The 23544-nt window shown below is 49.8% G+C and overlaps 6 protein-coding genes and 1 pseudogene across 7 annotated transcripts, besides 1 other annotated feature; 5 read left to right on the plus strand and 2 right to left on the minus strand.

The window, feature by feature from the left end:
* Window positions 1–993: 993 nt before the first annotated feature.
* On the plus strand, window positions 994–2704 carry NCS54_00631800 (HMA domain-containing protein; the record flags this gene model as incomplete). The annotated part of the gene is made up of 3 exons (XM_053151783.1): window positions 994–1459; window positions 1517–2543; window positions 2605–2704. 3 exons carry the CDS (start codon window positions 994–996, stop codon window positions 2702–2704), a joined length of 1593 nt encoding a protein of 530 aa, XP_053007758.1.
* A 379-nt stretch (window positions 2705–3083) lies between these two features.
* On the minus strand, window positions 3084–4286 carry NCS54_00631900 (Hypothetical protein; the record flags this gene model as incomplete). Its single annotated transcript, XM_053151784.1, has 4 exons — window positions 3084–3579; window positions 3638–3727; window positions 3780–3855; window positions 3977–4286. 4 exons carry the CDS (start codon window positions 4284–4286, stop codon window positions 3084–3086), a joined length of 972 nt encoding a protein of 323 aa, XP_053007759.1.
* Window positions 4287–5072: 786 nt separating this feature from the next.
* NCS54_00632000 lies at window positions 5073–6720 on the minus strand (annotated as a pseudogene). The gene is made up of 4 exons: window positions 5709–6720; window positions 5536–5644; window positions 5440–5498; window positions 5073–5389 (listed from the first exon to the last, which is right to left on the minus strand).
* Window positions 5073–6720: a sequence feature.
* Window positions 6721–7201: 481 nt separating this feature from the next.
* NCS54_00632100 (Ldi domain-containing protein) lies at window positions 7202–9351 on the plus strand (the record flags this gene model as incomplete). The annotated part of the gene is made up of 4 exons (XM_053151785.1): window positions 7202–7259; window positions 7311–7579; window positions 7645–9024; window positions 9076–9351. 4 exons carry the CDS (start codon window positions 7202–7204, stop codon window positions 9349–9351), a joined length of 1983 nt encoding a protein of 660 aa, XP_053007760.1.
* A 482-nt stretch (window positions 9352–9833) lies between these two features.
* Window positions 9834–10814, plus strand: NCS54_00632200 (HET domain-containing protein; the record flags this gene model as incomplete). Its single annotated transcript, XM_053151786.1, has 1 exon — window positions 9834–10814. One exon carries the CDS (start codon window positions 9834–9836, stop codon window positions 10812–10814), a length of 981 nt encoding a protein of 326 aa, XP_053007761.1.
* Window positions 10815–13871: 3057 nt separating this feature from the next.
* Window positions 13872–15559, plus strand: NCS54_00632300 (Hypothetical protein; the record flags this gene model as incomplete). Its single annotated transcript, XM_053151787.1, has 5 exons — window positions 13872–14028; window positions 14087–14322; window positions 14392–14425; window positions 14479–15385; window positions 15439–15559. 5 exons carry the CDS (start codon window positions 13872–13874, stop codon window positions 15557–15559), a joined length of 1455 nt encoding a protein of 484 aa, XP_053007762.1.
* A 2065-nt stretch (window positions 15560–17624) lies between these two features.
* Window positions 17625–20142, plus strand: NCS54_00632400 (Hypothetical protein; the record flags this gene model as incomplete). Its single annotated transcript, XM_053151788.1, has 6 exons — window positions 17625–17723; window positions 18023–18545; window positions 18606–18904; window positions 18960–19397; window positions 19459–19709; window positions 19770–20142. 6 exons carry the CDS (start codon window positions 17625–17627, stop codon window positions 20140–20142), a joined length of 1983 nt encoding a protein of 660 aa, XP_053007763.1.
* Window positions 20143–23544: the final 3402 nt, after the last annotated feature.

Below are 23544 nucleotides of genomic sequence, written 5' to 3' on the forward strand. Positions count from 1 at the left end.
TGCCTACAAGATGTGGCTCTAAGTGAGAGGAAGGCTTAGATCATGTGCGTCATTCCGCCTCCTCTTTTGGTTATGGCTTGTTGTGCGGTAGCCGCCTACGTCGTTTTTCGATTTCTTGGAGCATACGAGAAGTTGCTATGCTCCCTCAAACCATCTCATCATCCCTCCAAAATTAATAGTGTGGAGAGACCGGTATTCGAAGCCACGACAAGAGCCTCACAAAAACAAGTAGAGGTCTATGTCTTCAGTTTAGATGGCCTCACATGTGGTTCTTGTGTCACAGCACTTCGTAACACCATCGAGGAAGTCCCTGGTGTTCTTCAGGCATCTATATCCCTCGCCCTGCTCCGAGCTCGAGTCACAACCACCGTGGCAGTGACACAGACGACCATCAAAAACGCGATTCGGTCTGCTGGTTATGGCGCCGATTCCGCCCCTGTGTCTAACCCTCATGGCTGGGCCGGCCTTCTGTCCTCGATCCAGGCGCCATTGGACAACAGGAGGCGTAATGTTCTGGCTTGGCGACGTGCCTTCATAATCTCGGCCCTGGCGTCGCTGGTGATCCCTTTGATTCATTGTGTGTCCAGCATGCTGCACCTTGGGTCTGATCCCTTTATCGATCTCCTCCTATGTTTAGCCGTTGCTGCCAGTCTTGTGGCCAGTTCCGGTATTCATATCGAGTCAGCGCGTGCCATATGGCACCTGCATAAACCCGATATGTCGACGCTTGGCTCGCTTGGTATCCTGCTCTCACTGATGCAGGGGATTTCTCGGGGCTGCACGGATAATCAGGCTGGCACGTATCGTTTTTACCATCCTGCCTTGGATTCTATTCCGATCCTGTCTAGTTGCGTACTGGGCAGTCGGCTACTCAAGACTATCTTGACTCAGCGTAGCCTCGACTTCGGTTCGCCCTTAGTGAACCTGATTCCAGCTACGGTAACAGTCTGCCGTGATGCTAGCGGGGAGGATCCCATTGCGGAACCCATCGACATGGTCTCGCCCGGTGATCTTGTTGTCGTCTTCCAGGGACAGCACATACCTGCCGATGGCGTTGCGGTCAGCTCAGACTCAGTTCTTATCACCGAAGCCTGGCTTAACGGTTCAAACTTACCGCGAACGGTTCGTCTCGGCGATGCTGTGTTCGCTGGGTGCCGTGTCGAGCACGGGACACTGGTTCTTGCAGTCGAATCCTGTAATCTCTCCACACGGTTGGGTGCGATGTTGGAATCTGTCGTATCTGGGGAACTCAAACCCCAGGAATCGCGCATTGACCGTGCAACCAAGTACTTCACTACAGCCATCATTGTCTTTGCGGCTGCCGTATGTGCCGCACAAGGCTACTCTTTACCCGAAGGCAACTTGACGGAGATGCTTGGACGGGCATCGGGCATCATGTTGGCTGCATGCCCTTGTGCCTTGAGCTTGAGTGTTCCCACTTGCAAGTTGCTAGCGACAGGTTTGTAGACACCAGTGCAACCGTTGAGTCAAATTGGTAATTAACGCTTTGATATAGTGAGAGCGTCAAAGGCTGGCATCCGGCTAGTTACCTCGTACAGTCGATTCAAGGATGTGGCAAGCGTCCGAACACTCCTCTTCGACAAAACAGGAACACTCACACACGGCGACCTACGCGTCCGATACGTTTCCCTTGCACCATATCCGTCACTTCAGAGCGCTCTCATCTGGAGAGCTATCTGGGAGCTGGAAAAGGATGTTCAGCATCCAGTCGCGCATGCTATTGTCCGCGAGAGCCTTCGGCAGATGGACAGCCTAGGTGCCCCGCCGCCCACAGAAACAACTCCAGACGCGCTCGTGTCTGAAGTGTTGCATGAGCTCGGTCGTGGGGTCCAAGGCACTGTGACTTCTACAATCTCGTCAAGTAAATGGCACCTAGCTATCGGGAGCCGCAAGTTCATCGAAACATTGGGCGTCCAAGTTGACTTTGCCAATATCCCTGCGGACTTGAGGTGCGCAGTTACCACCCCAGTTGTTGTGGCCATCAACGGAACGCAAGTCGGCGTACTTGTCTTCGAAGATGTGGTTCGGTCTGAGGCCATACCCGTCATAAAGGAGCTGAAGGAGATGGGCATCAACGTTGGCATGATCACGGGCGACAATGCTGCCTCCGCAACTGTGGTGTCGCGCCAAGTGGGCATAGACGCCGACATGGTTTTCGCCAACTCGCTACCACAGGACAAAGCAGAGGTGGTTGCCCGATTTCGTCGTCACGGGCCAGTCTTAGTCGTTGGAGACAACCTCAATGACCTTCCGTGTTTCATGTCAGCGTCTTTCAGTGTCTGCGTTTCTGACCGAGAGATGGCGTTTGGAGATTTCGATGCCGCAGATGCGACTCTAACTCCATTCACAACCGAAAACCGTAAGTCAGATCCGGAGTTTTTGAGACACATTCCCTTTCTCGTCTATCTATCACGGCGAACTGCTAGAGTTGTTTCGCAGAACATGTGGTGGGCAGCAGCTTACAACGGACTCTCACTCCTTTGGGCTTCAGGTATTATTGGTTCTACAAAGCCTTTGCCTTCGTGAGTGATATGTCATTGAACCCATTTTCTTTCTGAATACTCACTAACTCATCAAATTTAGTGTTTGGTTCAGCCTGGGCATGGGCTTCAGTAGTGCCGTTGTTCTCTTGAATAGTTCGAGGATTGGAAGGGAAAGCAATGTTTTGTCATTCTCTGAGTAGATATAGTTTGATTGATCAGGTTTTGCTTTAATACTCCACATATGTAGCGTCTATTGTTGACTATATATGTGCGAGTGATACGCGACTAGCAGTAGTTTTCATTGTGATATCAACCATTGTATCACGGAGTACCTAAAGTAATGAATTGAACATGATACCGTACAACCAAGAACCCATATTAGTTTTTATGCAAATGGTGGTAGCTATCGAGGGTCCAATAGTAAACCACGAGCAGATTCCATGGATACTAATAGAAGCAAATGCCCTTCCTTCTGTATATCTAGCTAACACTACTTACGTGTCATAACCAAATAGCCACTATCCCCTTCTCTCACAGGTCCTCCGACCTTGGCCATATGTCCCTTTCCTATTGCATCCTCTACTGTCCCTTCAGGGGATCGTGCGGCCTCAGCTCTGTAAACGCACTGGATGAAAGGTCTTGCATGTAGACTCGCAACCAGTCAGGTAACACACGAACCCAAGGAGAAGCGGATGCGGTCGCGGGAACCAAAACATTCCTGGCATTCCCTCCGTAGAGAATCCCCGTGATTTTGTCCGCGAGGTAACCCGTTGTCATGCTCGACATGCCCGGCACGGACTTGATGCCCGTGAACATGTTAGTCTGGACGTGACTAGGCGATATACAGGAGACGCGCACGACAGTGGCTTTGTGAACGTGCTTGATCTCGCTATGAACGCCTTCATATATGGTGATGGCGGCTGCCTTGCTGGCCGAGTAGTCGGTCGCACCCGCGGTCGCCATGTGTCCGGTTTGCGAAGCAACAATGAGGAGATGTCCATGGTTTCGAGCCACCAGGGCGGGAAGAAAAGTTTTTATAGTCCATATGAGCCCTATCGTGTTGACTCCAAATGTCCTTGCGAGTGATTTTTGGGTTAGTCGAGGGCATCAAACTCAGAATGGGGGGCACAAACAGCTCAATGTCTCGTTTAGTGGCCGCGAGAACCGGCTTGCCACGACACACGCCAGCATTTGCAACTATTACTGTGGGATCTCCGACCTCTCTAGTTGGTTGTTAGCTCCAGTACCCCAGGGGACGCGATGGCCGAGACTTACTCTCTGATCTTTCCAGCTGTAATCTGAAGTTGCTCGTAGTTCGTCAAATCGCACTTGTAATAGTGGATATTAGAGGCTATAGGCATTGTCAGTGAGCTCGGTGTAGTAAAGCAGGTGCTTCTCTTTTTTTTTTCAATGACGTATCCGTCATACACATGATCAAAGAAAAAGCAGATGCTTCCATTAGGCCAACTTACGAGCCTTGTATGTCAAGGGTAGAACGTCTACCACGACAATCTTCGTGCCCCTGCTCGCCAGCTTCTGCACGGTTGCGCCGCCGATACCACCAGATCCACCAGTGACGAGAATGATTTCCCTCTTCCAGTCGAAAGACGCCTTGCTGCCGTGGTTAAGGGCTCGTTGAGTAAGGTATTTGTTGACAGCATACACAAAGCCAAGGCCAGAGACAACGACACATGGAACAACCCAGGGCTCTAAATTATAATCATGAATAATGTTCTCGGCCTTAGACACCAAAGAGTCGAAACTTGCGCCTGCTTGCGACATGGCGATGTGACGGAGGATGATCAGAATGAGTGAGATAGACAACAAACTTTTGCACTTTGTGAATCATCACGGCCTCTCGAAGCTAAGTTAAAGAATAAGGAACTCGAACTAAATGCTGGTAGAAGCAGCTAACTTCGCTAGGTGATGTCATTGGGGTTGGAATACGGTGTTGGTCTGTTTGATCTACCCATGTCAGATATTCCTGACACCTTTTTTGGATGCCTCTGTGCGCATGGCAGTAAATCCTTCCTCCAGTCACTAGAAAATGACAGGGAAACCTCACAACTATCCCTTTCATCAATCTGCGGTCAGGGCGATGAATCATGCCAAGGCAAGTTCAACTAGCTTTGATAGGTTGCAACACAGCCGAGAGTAATGGACGCGATTGTGGACAGTCCAAGGCGAGGCCTTCTCTGGACTACGATCCTAACAGTAGCACGAGTTAGGTCGTGCAAGGCTCTGATTTCCTATGGATAACTTGAATAAACACCTTTTCAGGGCGAAACATGGTGGGTCTAGTATGACTAACGGACTGAGTCCATATGAAACAAGCCTACATGGGTCATCTGCGCGATTCTTTGAAATAACGAAAAAGATCTTTCAGCGTTGTATGAGGCCATCGAGAGTCCCGCTTAAAGTTCTAGCATAGAGCAATGGTAAATATAGCAGCCAATCTCTAAACAAGAGGCATAATCATCGACCCAACCCACGAGATATCCACGACAAAGCTGTCTCCACAGAGTTCCAACGATACAGGGCCACTGCCACGACAAGAGTAAGAATACCTGCCTTGGCCCGCCGGTTCGACCCTCCAACAGTTTGATCTTCCATGGACTCGCCTCGGCGAAAACCCAAATGATTCTTGACCGTAACCTTGCCCTTGTTACCAGTGTCGTAGGGAGGATACCGGGCTCCAGTCAGTCTATGCAGCCAGGATGGAATTTCCACAACCGTTCTCTGATGCGTGAAAGCCATGAAGCCGTATTTGCCGTGATAGTATCCCATCCCCGACTCTCCAACGCCACCAAACGGCGCCCCGGACACACCGTAGTGCATTAGCACATCGTTGATGGTGACACCACCCGAGGTTGTATTGTCAAGGACTAGAAACTGTGTCAGTCAAAGGCCATGGTATCAGCCGTTGTGCTCTCACCATATTCGACTTCAGAGCGCTCATTACTGAATATGTAGATGGCCAGAGGGTGGGGTAGACTGTATACAGACGTTAGCATCAACTGCAGGTGATTACAAACAAATCACCGCGTCTCCTTGCCTTTTAATCTTCCTAACTGCATCCTTGTATGTTCCCCCGATGACCGGGCAGATAGGACCGAACAGCTCCTCACTGAGCAACGAATCTAGGGAAGTATCAAAGTCAATACCTAGATAATTCTTCCAAGGAATTGTTGAACCGCCACTCACCATCCATATCAATGTCAGTCACAACTGCCGGGCTCATCATACTGTTTTCCTCATCCACTTTGACCTGGTGCACGTTGCCCTTGGAGTCGTCCAGAAGCTTGGCCAGGCGGTCAAAGTTTCGCGTGTTAACAATCTTGCACATCTGCCCAGAACTAGTGAATTTGTTGGTCCAGTAGACGAGCCTTTGCACAAACACGTCATGGATGCTGGGGTCGACGAATACGTGGTTCACAGAAAGGCAGATTTGACCAGCGTTGAGAAATTTGGCCCAGGCAATGCACTTGGCCGCAAGGTCGACATCAGCCTTGCTTGTCACGATGGCAGGACCTTGGCCTCCCAGCTCTAGTACAGTTGGCGTGAGATGCTTCGCAGCAGCCGCTGAAACATACCTAGCCACTTTACTAGAGCCGGTGAAGAAGATGTGATTGAACTTGAGTTCAAGAAGGCCTGTCGTTTCTTGGGGCCCCCCAGTGACCAGACGAATAGCCTCAGGATCAAGGTATTGGCTGACCAAATTGGCCATGAGGTCCTGGGAAGCTCCGGACAGCTCCGAGGGCTTGATCATTACACAGCAGCCAGCCGCGATAGCAGCGATCACAGGCTGTAGTGTCAGGAGAAATGGAAAGTTCCAAGCCCCAATGACCAAGACCACGCCAAGAGGTTCCTTGCGGACACGCGCTTTCCCAAGCCTCCCCATGATGAAGCCTGCCGACTTGACAGGTTCGTCGGCCGCCCACTCTTCGAGATGCTCCAGGTGCTCCAGGATATCGGTTTTAAGTCCAAGGAGGTCGGATGTTAGACTTTCCATTTCATGTCTCCTGAGATCGGCAGCAAGGACATCGGTGATGGCTCGATGGTTGTCTTCCAGCATCCACCAAAACTGCTTGAGCTGCCACTTTCGCCATCGAAGCGACTTTGTCTTTCCAGTCGGAAACGTCTCGGTTAACTGTGCGTGAGCATTTTTGCACTCTTGGAGAGAGGTGTAGGGTCTTGTTGTGGAAGACCTGGTCATCTCGAGACGGCAGCGGTTTGATGAAAGGGTGAAAGAGAACAAGAGTGGTAAACTGAGGTGAAAAAATGAGGAAAATTCCCCGAGGCTCTTGACATTATGATGAAACTCGTAGCGAGTTGGTGTAGTATTGACGTATTGACCTGGGGCTCCCCAGCCAAGGCCCCTCAATCATTGTCATGTTTTTCTGACTCGACAAACCTCGACAAACTTCCGTCTGCCCTAGTCTCTCTCGGTGCGGGGTCGGATCTACCTAATTGCAACTTCCAGGTTTCTTTGTCAGATTAAGATATCATTTCCGACCGGGAGTATCAGTAATAATATGGTAACTCTAGTCCGAGGCCTGCGTGTAATGCCAAGACCATGGTACTTTAGATAAGATCTAGTCAGTCCTCGGAAGATATTTTTACTTTTCCACACTCAATCTACCAAATCCCCGCCATTGTCTTCGCATCGGGACTTTTGGCATTGCCCAGACCACGCAATGAGCATCAAGCTCACCCTAAACTCTGGCAAAACCCCCAGGGTCGTAGGGCCAACAGGTATGCTAAGCAAATCATACTACACTTCTCCCTAATCTAAACCCATTCTAGGCTCTTACGTCCGGGAGTTGGTTCCCCCCAATGTCGGCACTGGGCCGCATCGCAAGAATGTCCAGGCTGTGACACTCATTGTTTGGATTGCAACAGCCTGTCTTGGCACAGGTCTCTTTTACCAGCCATGGTTCAATATTGGGTCACACTATAGAGCCGCAGCCCTTGGGTTTGTCTTCCCTGGCGCAGGATACCTCGCCAGCGCCAATCCTTTGGGCTACATACTGCTTGTTCTTACTTTGGCTGCTCTTCCTCCGGCCCTGTTCGCAGTCAGTTATGCCTACTTGACGATGCCCTTCCCTGGCTATCATATGCTAACTTGGACCCTCAAAAGTGGTTCGGAGCTGGCGCCATTATCTTCCCCATCCTCGTTTGGGGGCTCTCCATCCTAGGCGCATACGCCGTTACGCCCGATACCGTTTGGGAGTCAGCAGGCTTCTATGCCTTTGGCGGTCTTGTAGCAATATTTGCGTATGCGAATCGGTCTGCAAGTGCCGAACGGATAAGAGGCCTGAAGACACGCAAAGCTAGAAATGTCATCATCCCACGGCAGCTCGCTCGGATGGACGAGGCTGCTGCCAGAGAGTCAAAGCCAGAAGAGGATGAAGAACTTGATTTAGAAGCTCTTCGAAAGCTTCAGTTCCTCTTCGATCAGGCTTTTCAGGATCTCGACGACTGGTCTGGCTTCACCGTTATCGACCAGTTCCAGACGTCAGCTCTACGATACCAGATATACCAGATGATGTACATCCTTGGGCTTTACCAGGCAATATATGCCCCCAATGTCCATGGATACGTTTCAGAGGCCTTTCGGAGAATCATTGAAAGGTCTCTAACAAAAAAGGTCCTCGAGTTCTGGAAGTGGGAACGACTAGCTGGAAAGTTCTCACTAGATTGGGACCCGGTTCAGCACGACAACATCATGGCCACAGGTTTTCTCCTTCATGGTGTCATGCTTTACACGGCCAACACTGGAGATTACCGATACACCCAGCCTGGGAGCCTCAACTTTCACATCACCGACAACCGATGCTACAAGTATAGTGTTCATGATCTGCAAGAGTCTCTAGTTAGACAGTGGTCGTCGAGCCCCTACTTCCTCATCCCCTGCGAGCCAAACTGGATCTACGTCATGTGCAATCTTCAGGGAATGACAGGTGCAGTTCTTTACGACCGTGTTTTTGGGACCAAGGCGACGCAGATGCTTCTCCCCTCGTTCGAGGAGTCACTCAACACCAACTTCACCGAGCCTAGTGGTAGCGTCTTGACTATCCGCTCCGAGCTCACAGGTTTCGCTATCCCCGGCATTGCTGGTGTCGCTGGAGACCTAGCTGTCGTCATGATGGGCTCTGGGCCTCTGCGCAATCTCTCGCGTCGACTCTGGGCCGTCGTCCGAGAGGAAAATGTGGTTTTCGATGAGGATACTAAAGAACTTTCCATGACGGGCTTGGTCGGTGCCGACAATATTGACACTGGAAACTACACGTCAAGCGCCAACGCCGTGTTCTCGCAAGTAGCCATTGGCGCAGCGGAGTATGGCGAGGAGGCGCTCAAATCAGCTGCGATTGAGAAGCTTGAGAAGGAATGGGGTCTCTTGACTACTTCATCGGGAGCTAAGTCGTTTGATCTCACCAAATGTTCAACTCTCATGAACTACGCGGCCTTGACAGCGGTTCTGCTTCGCCCCGGAGCTTACAACCGCATGGTCCAAAAGGTTCGCACATCTGACTAGTCCATCTACCAGAAGCTGACATTTAACTTGCAGGGACCATCGGAGACAGCTTTGAACGGCCCAATTCTATCTGAAGTTGCTTATCCAGGTGTTTTGGTCGCCAAGGCACGATCTCATACATCCAAAGACTTGGAGCTCGTCCTTTATCCCTCGGCAGACGACGGAGTCTTCAAGCTGGGCATTTCTCGTTTGGAGCCTGGCGGGCAATACGAATGTCAGGGGAAGACGGTCACTGCTGATGAAGAGGGTAACCTGTCGTTCTCTGCCACAGTTAGTGGTCGAACAAGGTTACACATCCGCTCTGTGTAAAGTACCTGTTGCTGCGCTCGGCTCAGAGTGACTTCAAGACGCTCCAAGGTGGGACCGTAAGCCTTGCATTAAGTAGTACAAGTAAGATCCACGGCCTTGTTTCATTTTGGAAGCGTGATTACATGTATTACTCTCTACGTCAGACGATGTTTATGGGCTCTAACTCGCCTTTCATCCCTTGAAAACGTTCTGACTGGCAAATATCGCGTCGCTTACAAGCTGGCATTTGTGTGAACTTGGTGAGGCTTCTAAAAGTACTGAGTATGTATGAATAACTGTGTTCTTTTTTATTCTGACTGATGACTACTTTTGGGAATACCACCAAGTTCACAAAAGGGCCGGTGACCACGGACCAACCTACAGGATCGAGATGCATTCAACCGGTGGTCAGACGGCATCTATTAGTCATGCTTGCAGGAAATAAAGCCCCTCACACGTCAGTTTCATACACCTGATTTCCTAACTTCTATTAAAGATTCACGATGGCTTCAGCCCAAGACATCACTGAGGGCGAGCAGCTACTGGAGACTTTATGGCGAGAGCCTGGTAGAGCAGAATTACGATGTCTGTTGTGCCAAGAGCCATTTACCGACGATGCTCTCATTCGTACGTTCCGCGTGGAGCCTCCAGGCGATCACAGCCCCAGTTATAGCATTGTCGTGCCCACTCACAAGGGCGATATCCTCTTCTTCGATCGACATATGAGTTGCGTGGCAGAGCACCAAGTCAGGTTCTCGGCGGTATCGCATGTCTGGGACTCCAGCATCTCCCACGTGCAGCGACAACGACAGACGGTACCGCAGACCCCAGTGGCTGCACGTAACGTCTTAGACATCTCGACCAAGGTTTACTCAGGCACTGAACAGGCCAAGGATACGGCTGGCGAACTATGGCTTGCCTACTTGAGCGTCCCTCAATGGTCTGATACCCTCAAGAACAGCATTATTCGCATCACGCATAAGCTCTTCACCACGGCCGAGACGACGGTTATCTACTTTGGCGATGTAGACTCAGATGTGGTCAAACAGCTGTACAGAAAGGAAAGGTCTCCAGAACGTCTTGCTGCCGTCATCTCTGTGTGCAACTCACAATACTTCAAACGTGTCTGGACTGCTATGGAGTTCATCGGAAGCGGGCGTGTCAGAATGATGACAAGCGATTGCACATACTTCGGTGATCTGGACGACCCTGCGTTCTTCAATCGACTGTATGATGTCTGGAACGAGGAGCTTAGGCATCATGCTCAGGCCCAACGTTTGGAGGCGGAAGTGCAAATGGGCAAGAATGGCAAAAACCAGGTTCCATGGAGCCTTGGAGCACTAAGAGAGGCAAAAGACTTGAAGAGAGTCAATTTTGCAATGGGTTCTACACTCCTCAAAGAGGGGATGCCGAGACCAGGTGGACTACCTCCATGCCCTGAGAGGCATAGTCCCTGCGAGCTCAGCCACTCCGATGAGCTCTGACTTCAAGATGGAATTCTACCAGGTCGCCTGGGAGTGTTTAAAGGCCGGAGACTTGTCTCCGTTGTTCATGACGCCATTGATGGAGATGAGCGATCCCAGAGGCCCTGGTCATTGGTCCGAATTTGCCTTTTCCGACGTCTTCGCTTGGTCATTAGTAGAGGAGAGACAGGTCCCAGTTCTTGACGGAGAAATTTGCTTCAATGGCATTGGCCAGCTTCTCTCTATGAACCTCCAAGAGATAGGTGTGGTGTCAGTCGTTCGGCAGCCCAGAGAGATGACCAAGCATTATCTCTTGCTCAGCTTCTCATATGCGGCCAAGACGGCCCTGGAATTCGATGGACCAGACGTCAAATATTTCGTTGCCGCCATGCAAAGGACGCATGGAGTGGTGCCATCGATCGTCATGAAAAACTTAGAGGCCAGAAAAGAAGGACAGCATCTCCAAAAAGCCCTAACGAGGAAGTTCAACAAACCGGCCCTGTCACGCTGGCCGATACAGGGCGAAGACGATGTAAAATGGCTCGCAGACGCCTTATCACTCTCGCAGGTTCGGTCTGGTGGCACGCAGAGTATCCTAGCCGAGAACTCTAGTGGTTCTGGCACCACCCACTGCGCGCCGCATGACTACATGGTGGGCATCACCTACACGGGGTGCTACAGAACCTTTGCGCACAGAGTCGCCAGTTTCGTCCTGCCGACAGAGCTACGATTTGCAAGGGCTTATCGTATCCCCCATCTGCATTACCGCGCCTCGCGTGAGAATGGACTTGCTTTGCTTATTCAGAAAGATAGAGTTGTTGGGCACATGATGTGGGCTACGCCAGCTTGTGCGTGTACAAGGACAGAGGCGGTGACACTGAGGATGCCCAATTTCTTTTACCAAAGTCATTTTACAACAAATGAATAGACGCTGCGTATGGATTGTCATACACCTTTTGCCACCCGTGGACATGAGATAGATCATAATCGAGTAGTGACCCGCGATTCAAAATTTCTCAAGTACGTGTCGTTCTCTACCGCGGTCAGTGGTCAAACAAGCCTATACATCTGATCTTCATAAAGAACCTGCAATTACGCTCGTGGAAAGTATTTATATCTACATAGCAGGGTATAAAGAAATTCAAACCCGAAGACCAGCTTCTTTGAGCAGCGGCAATATGTTATCTCCGAAATACTCTAGATCCTTGGCAAAGTCGTAAAAGCTTATCTGAACACCGTCTATGCCCAGGTGGTGAAGAGCGGCGAGCTGTTCTACGACTTGCTCAGGAGAGCCAATGATCTCGATGTTCCCGCCGAGGTTGCGACCCTGCTTGTGACGAGAGTCAAGGCGTCCCTTCCAGCCGTGGGCATCGCTTTTGTAGGCCCCCGAGTTGTTGCCAAACTTCTTGTTGCCCGCCTGTCCTTCACTGCCATCCGCGATGGCTTGGGCATAGGCCTCAGCCTCTTCTGGGGTATCTCGGGAGATAATGATCGGGTTGATAATGATCTTGATCTTTCGACCTGTTGCCTTGGCTGCGGCTTTGATGTCGGCGATGTGAGCAGGCAGCGCCTCCAGGGTGCTCTCAATGTGAGCTCCTCCAGGGGAAGTGATGAAGATTAGATCCGAGTAGCGAGACGCAAACTCGATACCCGCTGCAGAACCAGTCGCAGTGACAAGAATAGGGCGCCCATATAGAGGCTTTGGAGTAATCCAAGCATTCTCTAGCTGCCAGGGAGACACCTTTCCTTTGTAAGACAGGTTCTCAGTCTCCCCCCAGAGGCTGTTAACCACGTCGAACAGCTCCCCGGCCATCTCGAACCGTTTGTCGTGCTCGATCTGCTGCCGCCCAAACATCTCGTGCTCGACCGCGCGATGGCCGGTGACGATATTGATGCCCCAGCGGCCCTTGGCAATGTGGTCCAGCGTGGCGCCGTACTTTGCAATGTGAAGAGGGTGCAGCGGGCCATAGAGGACATGCATGGTAGAGATGAGGAGGATCTTGCTCGTCACGGCCGCCATGGCACCGAGTCCGACAAAAGCATCAAGGGATGCTTCGCCATCGTAGCCGCCCTTCGGAAGCCACTGAGTGCGGCTAAAGGCGAGTTCAAAGCCCAGCTCCTCAGCTCTGCGAACGAGCTGAACATTGTAGTCAAAGGTCCAGCTGTTGCTCGTCGGGTACGTTGATAGTCTGACGTCCTGAAGATTAAGGAAAAGTCCCAGCAGCAGAGGCTGGCACGATGTTTGGCTCAGAGGACTGCCCTCAAAGTCAAAAGGGCCCTTGAGGGCCGGGCCCCCTTCTCGAACGGAGACGGTGGACATGATCAAGGTGGCAAAGTCTGGCGACCACGCCCACTTAACAGGTACACAATGGGCTTTATTAAATCAATGTTGGACACGAGTACTAGTTATTGCCTGAGGCAGCTCATTCGAGTGGGTGTCGAAAGCATAGGGTAACATTGCGAGGTTTGAATCCTAGAGGATGGGGATCCTTGAGATTGCGAGTGTCGACACCAGGCACTATTTAAACGTCATTCGTCAAACCATCCAACCACGACTGGAGAATCTGATAAGGCCTAACTATTGCCGGGATCACTGAGCCCTACCAAAAGCGAAGCTCCACTGGGTTGTTGGTAGGATGCGGAGATGACAACCGCATCAGTTGTAACCGAGACTGACTGCCAAGTCTTGTGGGGAATCATAGTTGGCACTCACGTCTATCGTTGGGTTATCTCGAATGACGTTTGAATAGCATCTGATTTCAACATTCGTTGATATAAGAGTTACCCAATAAGTATCGAGAATGATAAGCAAGGAATTCCGAAAACATAGCGTTTGGGCTTAAAACAGTCCTAATCCCTAGATATTTGCCGACCTCGGCGTTCCTTCGCGAGAAGAGGAACAAGAATTTGCGATCACGCAAGCCCGACGTCAGATGACCTGTAGGTCGGGGGTTGAATGACTGGGGGTTTTCTTGGAAGATATCTAAGTCTCGATCGTCTTGCTGTTGAGAAGGAGGGCTTCTATCTGGCTATTTAGAAACGGTAAATAACGACAAAACTACCACCAACTCAACCGCCATGTCTTCAGTTCCGAGAGAAAAGTGGTGGAAGATTCAGTGGTATTCTAAGGATGACACGCCCGAGGAGCGCAAGTTCATTGTCAAGCTAGATGCCCTTCTTGTCCCATATCTGCTCGTCGCTTACTGGGTCAAACATCTCGACCAAGCAAACCTGAGTAAGTGATGACGTCTCAGGCATATTATGCCAAGGAGTCCCAGCTAATGGAGGGATAGGCAACGCATATGTGGCTGGCATGAAGGAGGATCTCAGCTTTCACGGGAATGAACTCGTGCAGCTACAGTCGATGTATAGTATCGGCGTCGTGTTTGGACAGATCCCCTTTGTCTTCCTATTTACTTATATTCCCATGTACTGGACCATCCCCCTCATGGACGTCATGTGGGGTGTCTTCACTCTGTTGCAATATCGCGCCAACTCATTCGGCGAGATGGCTGCGTATCGATTCTTTGTTGGTTGGTTTGAGGCATGTTGACAACTCTTTAACTACTTGGAGCCCCGACTTACCGTTGTTTAACAGGCCGCCTTCTTTCCGGCTGTGCACTTTGTACTTGGTATCTTTATAGGCATGAATCCCCTTGATGACTTGTGCTGATTGTTTTCCTAGGGTCCTGGTATCGAGGGCATGAGATTAATCGCCGTGGTGGCGTCTTCTACACCGGCTATGGTCTAGGATCCATGACTTCCAGTCTTCTCGCCTCGGCTGCAACATCAAACTTGCATGGGGTGTATGGTCTAGCTGGATGGCGATGGCTCTATATCATCTGCTTCGTCATCACCGTCCCAGTTGGTGTGATCGGTTTCTTCGTCCTACCCGGAACGGTTGCACAGCCCAACCGTTGGTTCCTGGATAAGGAAGACGTTGAAATTGCCAGAAGACGACTTGAGCGAGACGGGCACAAGACCTCTGGCAAGCTAAAGGTGCGCCACATGAGACGCACCCTCACTTCGCCACGGTTCTGGGCAGTTGCCTTCATTGACGTTCTCTGGAAGAACGCCGGTCTGTACAAGACTCAGGGCAGTTATCTCCTCTGGATCAAGAGTCTTGGTCGATACAGCGCCTCCAAAGTCAACCAGCTGGGATCTATTGCGCCGGGACTGGGTATCTTTTGGGCTCTATTGGCATGTTTCGCTTCCGACCTCCTAATCGGGCCGGTGTGGGCTATTTGCTTCTCATCGCTCTGGAACTCGGTATGCTGCCTTATACTCACAATCTGGAACGTCCCCGAAGGCGCTCTTTGGTTCGCCTTTACTACGTCATTCTGGGCCAATGCAATGTCGACCGTGTTTCATGGATGGGTTAACAACCTCCTTCGTGATTCTCCTGAAGAGCGATCCTTCACCTTGGTGCTGATCAACACCATAGCCGAAGCCACAACTGCAGTAATTCCTCTAGGGGTTTTCAGGACGATAGAGTCCCCAACTTTTGTGAAGGGCTATCCCTTCTGCTTTGGCTGTGCAGTGGGCGTCATTGCTGTAACGCTGGCCTTGGCATGGTACGAGAAGCATAACCAGTGAGTCTCTCTGTCAGGTCAACCTCAGGATCAAGGTCCTAACCAATGAACAGGCGACTCCGAGTTCAAAGAGATGATGCGGAAGACTCAGGGTTGGAAAATAACGAGTCTATTCCTGTGACTCCCAACGAACAAGGGTTTATTATCCAGCCTTCGAATCATTCGAAAGGCTAAGCTGTAAATATCAATTATAAATAGGATCCCAGCCACAGATCGATGGTCAACTCCAAGCCATCTAGTCATATCGTTAACAAGAAATGAAGAAGATCCTATCTCTTGGCTCAGTTATCTCATCAAGGTCCGGGCTTCAACTCTGGCAACAGAACGTAATATTAACACTGAAGGCATATGAGACGAGCGTATCTTTAAAGGCCTTGTAGAGCGATAACATAGCTAAAACTGTTGTCGAGAATGCATCCTAAATTAGTTAGGCTAGAGAATCAAACAGCCATAAAACTCATAGGGAGCTTCGGTCTTGATGTAGAAATCAAAACTAGGTTTTACCACCGTCAGAAACATGCATATAATGCTTCAACCAATCTCACTTTTTATTCCATACGCCACGCTAAGCTCCTAATAACTACAATGCCTTATAACATCCTCATCAATCATGTCAGCACCAAGTTGGAGGCACTGGCCAGTGCCTGAACATGGTTTCAACTGCTGTTGACCACTCCATCTCAAAAAACATAGCTAGCTGATCTATTTCCTCTTTTGTCGGCGTCTTATCTCCCCACATCTCAGGTTTGGCCGATTCAATAGCTGCGAAGAACGGTATAAGCCCATCCTCTTTGATCTTGGTAAGGCATAGCCATGCCAAGTTCCAGCTGCGGTTGCTGAGGGGATCATTAATGACACGCACATATGAGGTCGTAATAATCTCGCCGCTAAATGGGAAGTTAGGTGTCAGCCCGTGGAGGTCGACAAGAAGTTGATGACTGTCCACATAGTTGGCCCAAGCGGCCGTCATTGGCACTTGAAAGGCGCGGGCATCGGACTCTGATTTGCAGAAGGCAGCGATTCTTTCTATGCGGACGAGCTCGTTGAGTGTTCTGATGCGATGGGTCATGAGAGAGTCGATCAGGTCGGGGATTGGTGGCTACACGGATCAGAATTCATTCAGATGCAGAATGGCACACTGCTGGAGAAACTCACTGATGAATGGCTGTGCGTGCTGGAGTAGGGAGAGGACAGTAGTGACATGGTAAGAGCAGAGATGGTACAACACCGGTAGCAATCAAGTCCTTACTCCGTAGACGTATGGAGGATGCTGAATGGGGTAGGCAGCACAACGCTAAGCCCAAGATACCGAGTTGCAGACAGGGTAGGTGACTGGTGAAGAAAACGATATGCTTGATATGACAGAACGCAGAGGTGGTAAAGGTGGATGACAGAAGCAGTTGATATAGAAATAGAAACTTAGTCAGAGAGAAGGGAAAGGTGATTGACGGAGATGAAAGCCTTCTGGAACAGAACTTAAGCATAAATAATGCGAGAATCCAGGACCGAGAACCCTTGATGACGAGTGGGTACGTTCTCGGTCAAACAATGCCCAAAATAAGGCGAACCATGGCTTTACGAGTTAGTTCCAGGGACGCCAAGATTTACAAGAGTCACGGAGGTGGAGCTCAAGTTGTTCAATGACATGCAAAAGTGCTGGGGGAAGAATGGCGCCCTGGGTGGCAAGTGGCCCGAACGAGTTGGGTGTGGTTTAGCATCACACGATTTAAGCGGGCAAGGCTGAGCTTTGGGCAATTTTTGGTGCGTTGCTCTAGTTAGGAGTTGTTTCGGCATGTCCGGGTCTCTTTAACAAGGTGGTGTTAAATCGGTTAAGGATGAGGAATTGTAACACCAACGGAGCATCAGTATGCACATCAGCAATCGGTAAGTAACACGGCATTTGTAGCTGTTGACGCTTGACGGCCAAATCACCCGCAGACTGTGCCTGGTCAACAACAATGCCACTCTTCGTTCTCGCAACGCCAAGACCCCGAGGCCGTCGTTGGTTGTCCGCCGGCTCAGGCTCCGAGACTAATAAAAGTTAATGTCTATGCTCCCGGACACCGAGAAGCTGCGAGCACCGAGCCATCCAATCAGGTCTAGAGTAGACGTCACCCCTGACCCACTTCAAGTGAGCCCCTTTCAAGGACTTTTAACCACCGGATTCGCAGTTTCTCGGGTTCCGGAAGATGCTCAGCCATCACCCTGACCCTGAATGCACAGCACTTGAGCCGCAGCCATGGACATCGACGAATCATGTGTAGACTCTGATCTGGAGCCACAAGATCAAACAGCTCAGCGGCCATTAGCGCCTTCGCGAAACAGCCACCGGCTTGCAGTCAGTTCAGCCGTATCTCCCAAAATGAAGGACATGGAGCACTAAACAACACTTGTAACAGTGTACCATTTGCAGAGAAAAAAAGGTACAGACTCTTTATGGTAATAATCGGTATTTCAGCTACCTAAATATTGACATTATCAGATTGCCTGCGATCGACTTGACCCTTGCTCAAATTGCATCAAAAAGGGTTGGAATTGCGAGTTTCCATCGCGTCAAAGATCTGCCGTTAAGGGACAGCGCATTCATATCACCTCTGTGTAGTAAGCATTAACCTGCATCCATGATTATTGTGGCAGAGCCTCTCTCCTAACTGCAACGACTGCAGCGAGAACAAGATCAGCAATATCGAGAAGCAACTGCAGCATGTAATTGGCATCCTGGAGCCATATGTTTCAGCCTCATCAGCCAGCGCAGCACCAGCCTCTGAGTCGCCCAGACGCAAGAGACCCTGCATAGTCAACGAAGGAGAGAGATCTCAAGCGGCGCCCCGTTTTAATGCGGCATTTCCCCTTACACCATCAACAAACACCTCGTCAACGCCTTTGTCTACTTTTGAGGGCGACTCGTCACTCGCTGCTCATACAGCCATGGCCAACAGCCTCCTCGAGACAGCAGTGAGCACGTCATCCTTGCAACCTCGGATGGCTGAGGGGATGGAGAACTTGCGCCAGTTGATCAGCGTTAATGGTGAAATACCTGATGCCTATGGGATGGCATCTTCACACAACCCAAGACTCGGTTCGATGCCCATGTTACCCCACGGCGACATGTCTATGCCTCCAATTCAGGCTGTCTTGACGGTCCTAGACTTGATGAAAAGTTAGCTCCACCTTGCTGTTCTGACTCTTCAAAGGCATAAGCTGACGTGGGTTGATCTAGGTAACCCTCGTTTTGAGTCGATGGGCTTCCACATGTTCTTGTCAGCTACAAAGTTCATGGGATATCTAAACAGGGTGTATACGCCAGGAGAAGTGCCAACACTTGCCGATTTCATCATCGTAAATGGAGCACTTATCGATGTCTTCCTGCGAAGCATTCTTCTCACCGACGACACTGACATACGAAGGGACTTTCAGCAGCACATGAATCTTTGCGAGGGAAACCTTGAGACTGCATTGGCCAGACTTCCGGTTCACATGCCGCATACGATAGATCACATCACAGCTCTAACCTTTTCTGTGAGTGCCTCAACTCTTGACTGCCCGAAACTTTTTCTGACGCGCCAGATCTCAGGTATATCACGCAATTAGATCATCTCAGACCTCCCTTGCCTGGAGTTTAGTAACTACGGCCATACATATGAGCATCACTGCCGGTTTTCACCGTGCATCATCGGCCAAGAATGAGTCCAGGCAAGAGACTAATCAGAAAGCATGGCTCTTTTGGTCACTTTACAGTGTTGAGAAGGGTCTCTCCTTACGACTCGGCCGGCCCTCATCCATCTTGGATTACGACATCACAGTACCACTGCCGCAACACGACGATCCAGGAATCACCGCATACACGTCAACCTTCACCCGGTGGATCAGGTTGTCCATAGTACAGGGCAAGATCTACAAGATGCTGTATAGCCCTGCAGCACTAGCTGAGACCCCGGAAAGAAGAGCAACCTGGGCCCGTTCACTTGTCGAGGAAACAAAAAAGATTTACAAGGAAGTAGACAAAATAAGCGTGAGTCAATTTGAACGGCGCTTCATATCACTGTAGGGAACGATGATCTGACTTGAAATAGACTCCAACGAGCAACAACAGGTGGAAGACAGCGTCAGGAAACGAGACGGAGCTTTCCTTCTTCTCCGAAAATGTCCTGTTCTATTCCACTTTGACTCTGATACTGAAGTCCCTTCCTCCAGATGAAGGTTCGACACATCATTTTGCATCAGAGTGTATCACGACCGCAAGAATTGCTCTTGAGAAGCATCAAGAATACTGCAAGGCTCTAGGGCCCGATAGTGGTAGACACATCGACGTCTATGTCAATTGGTGAGATCCATTCTCCTTCCTATACTTCAACCTAATGCTTGTTTGCTGACTGTTTTCAAGGACGATTTTGTATAACCCGTTCGTCCCTTTTATCGCCATCTTCTGCCATGTGATAGAATCGGGAGACGTGCAAGATCTCAACCGGCTACAGGCATTCGTTACCTCTCTAGAATCTGCACGCATGTATTCGCAGGCCACAGCAAACATCCACCGCCAGTTTCAAGCCCTTTACAACATCGCGCAACAGTTCACAGAGATACGCACATCGAATGAGCTTCTCAACGATGAGGCCATCACTGAGTTTGACGAGTATATACAGGCGTTGGGTATTTTCCCATCCCGAATGACATATAATGATAGCCTTGGACTTCTACCCAGCGCTGAAGCGGATGACATGGAACTCAATGGCTGGGGCTGGTCTCAGGCTAGATAAAACTGATTTGTTGTATGTCATTGTCCTGTTTAGTTCGGCTGACCGATAACAACGGATTCTCCGATCATGGCTTGATTATGGCTTTAGATTGGTGAATAGATGAGAAATTCTGGATAATCCAGGCAGGGAAAATCAAGTTCTTTGTACCACGGTTCCAACGCGAGGGGTCTGATGTTATACACTATTGGAGCCTACCACCAACCATGCTTCGACCCAGCCATTTAATTGCATACTTGATTCGCTCGATCTGGTTTCACTCTGCTGTTTCGTTCAATCAATAGTAGGATATATTAACAGCACTCAATCCCTCTTGCAACTAAGGATGCTTTCTTCCTCCCCGTTTGTCAAGTAGGTCTGTAAAAAGGAAATGTAAGAGCACGAGGGGCAAAGACACATAAATTAACAGCAACGGAAAATAGAAGCAAAATCTCAAGAAAGTTACAAGCCAAGTAAACCAGAAACGAGATACCCAACGAAGAGAAAAGAATTGTGATCGTCCACATAATCACCCCATCTCCAAAGTCCTCCCCACTCAAAAGACACATCAGATGACGACTTGTGCACCTTGCTCAACAAGATATCGCGCAATCTCGAGATGACCAGGTGTCCCCCCCTGAGAAGCAAGAAGCAGCGGAGTCAACCCCCTTTTCTCTTCTGCGTGGACATCTTGTGGGTCCTGTTCTACCAACAACTTCAGGGCTTCAAGATGCCCATTTTGCGCGGCCTGGTGTATTGGTCGTCTCAGGCATGATTTGTTTGCAAAAGATCTTGCATTATACTCCAAAAGCTTCTGGATAACCCGCACGTGTCCTTGCTGGGAAGCTACGTACAGAGCAGAAGCGCCGTCTTTTTCTTCGGCGTCGACATCAGCGCCGTTTCTCAGGAGAAGGTCAATGATTTCGGTATAATTTTCCTGTGCCGCAATCGAAATAGGAGGCCATTGGTCTTGGTCTCGAGCATTAACGTCGGCTTTGTTCTGGACGAGGAGACCGACTATATCAACATACCCATTCTGGGCAGCTTGATGAATCGGGAAGCGCATTGACGGATGGACAGAGAAATTGACATCGGCCCCCTTTCGAATTAGAAGCTTAGCAATTTCACAATGTCCTTGCTGAGCCGCAAGCCAGAGTGGCGAAGGGGTTTCGTCATCGTAGCAGTCCTTGTGCGGGTCAGCTTTCGCACCGGCTTCCATCAGCATTCTGACCACCTCGAGGTGACCGTTCTGTGCGGCCTGGTGAATGGGTCGACGGTTACCATCCGTAGAAGTGACTTCCTTATCAGCTCCGGCGTCTATCAGGATCTGCACGATTTCATGGTGTCCCTGTTGGGCAGCGCTCCACAGCGGTGTTATGTTGTCCCCGTCGACTGGGTCGGCCACGGCTCCTTGTGACAACAGTAGCTTCACAACTTCAGTATTTCCATACTGTGCAGCCTGATGAATGGGCGTGCTCAACGACTCCATGGCGCCTGCGTTGACATCTACCCCATCGTAGGTAAGCAGTAATTTGACGACTTTGAGGTGACCCTGCCCAGCGGCAAGCCAAATTGCTGTTACACCGTCAGACCCAGCAACTCCCGCGCACGAAGGATTCGTCTGGAGCAAAAGCTTCACCATGTCGAGGTATCCGGATTGAGCTGCTAAAATCACGTGCCAAAAGTCTGACAACACCCCGCCCCGACCCCGCTTCACGATGCGACTTTCGCGACACAGGCTTCAATTTCAACACAAGAATAACCACCCAAAATGGCACCTGAGACACGCAACTTTGGCACTGAAATAAGCGGAAATCGCCAAAGAAATCATGAATTTACTCCCGAGCAAAGATCTGCGATGGTGGCTAAGATATACGCCGGCAAATCATATCGGGATATCACGGATAACTACGGCACGGATCCGGGTACCATCTATCACACAAAGCGGCGCTAGGAACAACACCATTATAACCACTCAAGACCTCATGGAGGGCGGCCAAAGAAACTCACGGCTATATAGATTATGAGGATGAATTCTTTTATTAACCGGCATCGGCACCTAACGTGGAACGACCTGATTCTAGAGCTCGATCTAAATATAAGCAAGAGGACCCTCCAGCGACGGCTTCAAAGCCATTAGCGCCGCAAATAGCGGTCCAAAAGACGTATCGCACTATCAGAAGACGATATAAAAAAGCGGCTTAAATTTGCCGAGTATTGGATCCCTCGGATTGATAAGCTTTTGCTAGTAAATTGGCCCTAAAAGATAAAGGGTTCTACTACTAACTTTCCCGCAGGCCTACTTCATAGATAAGTGCATAGTTCAAAACGCTCTAAATAACCCAGACGGCTAGGTCTTTTACCGGCCTAATGAGAAGCTTCATAAGGACTTAGTTAATATTCAATAATACAGAAAAGCTCATTAGTCTATTATGATATGGGCTAGCATAGCTAGAAAGAAGAAGACTATTCTCATCGTCATAACGAGGGATCCTAAGGCTAAGAAGAATGGTTACACAAGCTAGAGCTATATTAAGGCATTATTAGAAGGTCTTCTTCCTTTTATCGACGAATTTAAGCTTTTTTAGCACAATAACGCCTAGATTCACACTTCAGAGAAGTCCAAAGACTAGCTATTACTCCATGGGATTAGGCCTATACGTTAGCTGACTTACTCGCCTAATCTTAACCCTATAGAGCACCTTTAGAAAGCTTTAAAGTCCAAATTACGAAGATTACACCCTAAATTTACTAGACTAGGCAAAAGTTAGGCTGATATAGTAAAAATGGTATCGTGGATCAAGGAAGCGTGGGATGCATTAGATCTAGGCCTCGTCGAGAAGCTAACGTAGTCAATGGGGCGCCGGCTTTAAGCCATGCGTCGGGCAGGGAGTTAGTATATAAAATATTAATCTACGGATCAAGGGCTTTAAATTGATATACTTTTTTGGCTTTATTGGACTTCTTATTGTTGCGTAATTAAAGGATGAAGATAATGTGTGAAGACGGGGGGGTGGTGATGTGGGTCTGGTGTTGTCAGACTTTTGGCGTAACATTTTAGGTGGATAGGTTGTCGAATCCTGGTGCTAGTGGTAGGGAGAGTCCTCAACGCGACCGATACTCCTTGATTCTGCGGAATTCCAAGATTGATCGGCTGGAAGGAGTCTATCGGGTAGAACATATTGACAGGGTCGGTGTAGTCTACCCCGTCCATGACCGTGTCGGTGAAGTCTAGGTTGTTCGCTGAGTTGTTACCTAGATTTCCACCCCACAGCGGTTGGGCGGTGGGTGCTAGAATACCAGGCGACATGTCCACAGTAGGATCTAGGGAGTATTAGCGACTTGTGGCCAACATATCTGAGTGTACAAATACCTCGGCCTGAATCCCCTTCGTCAACTCGGTTTCCGTTCAACCTTCCTCTCTTC

The sequence above is a fragment of the Fusarium falciforme genome, chromosome 5 (assembly GCF_026873545.1).
Source record: "Fusarium falciforme chromosome 5, complete sequence".
Taxonomy (NCBI): domain Eukaryota; kingdom Fungi; phylum Ascomycota; class Sordariomycetes; order Hypocreales; family Nectriaceae; genus Fusarium; species Fusarium falciforme.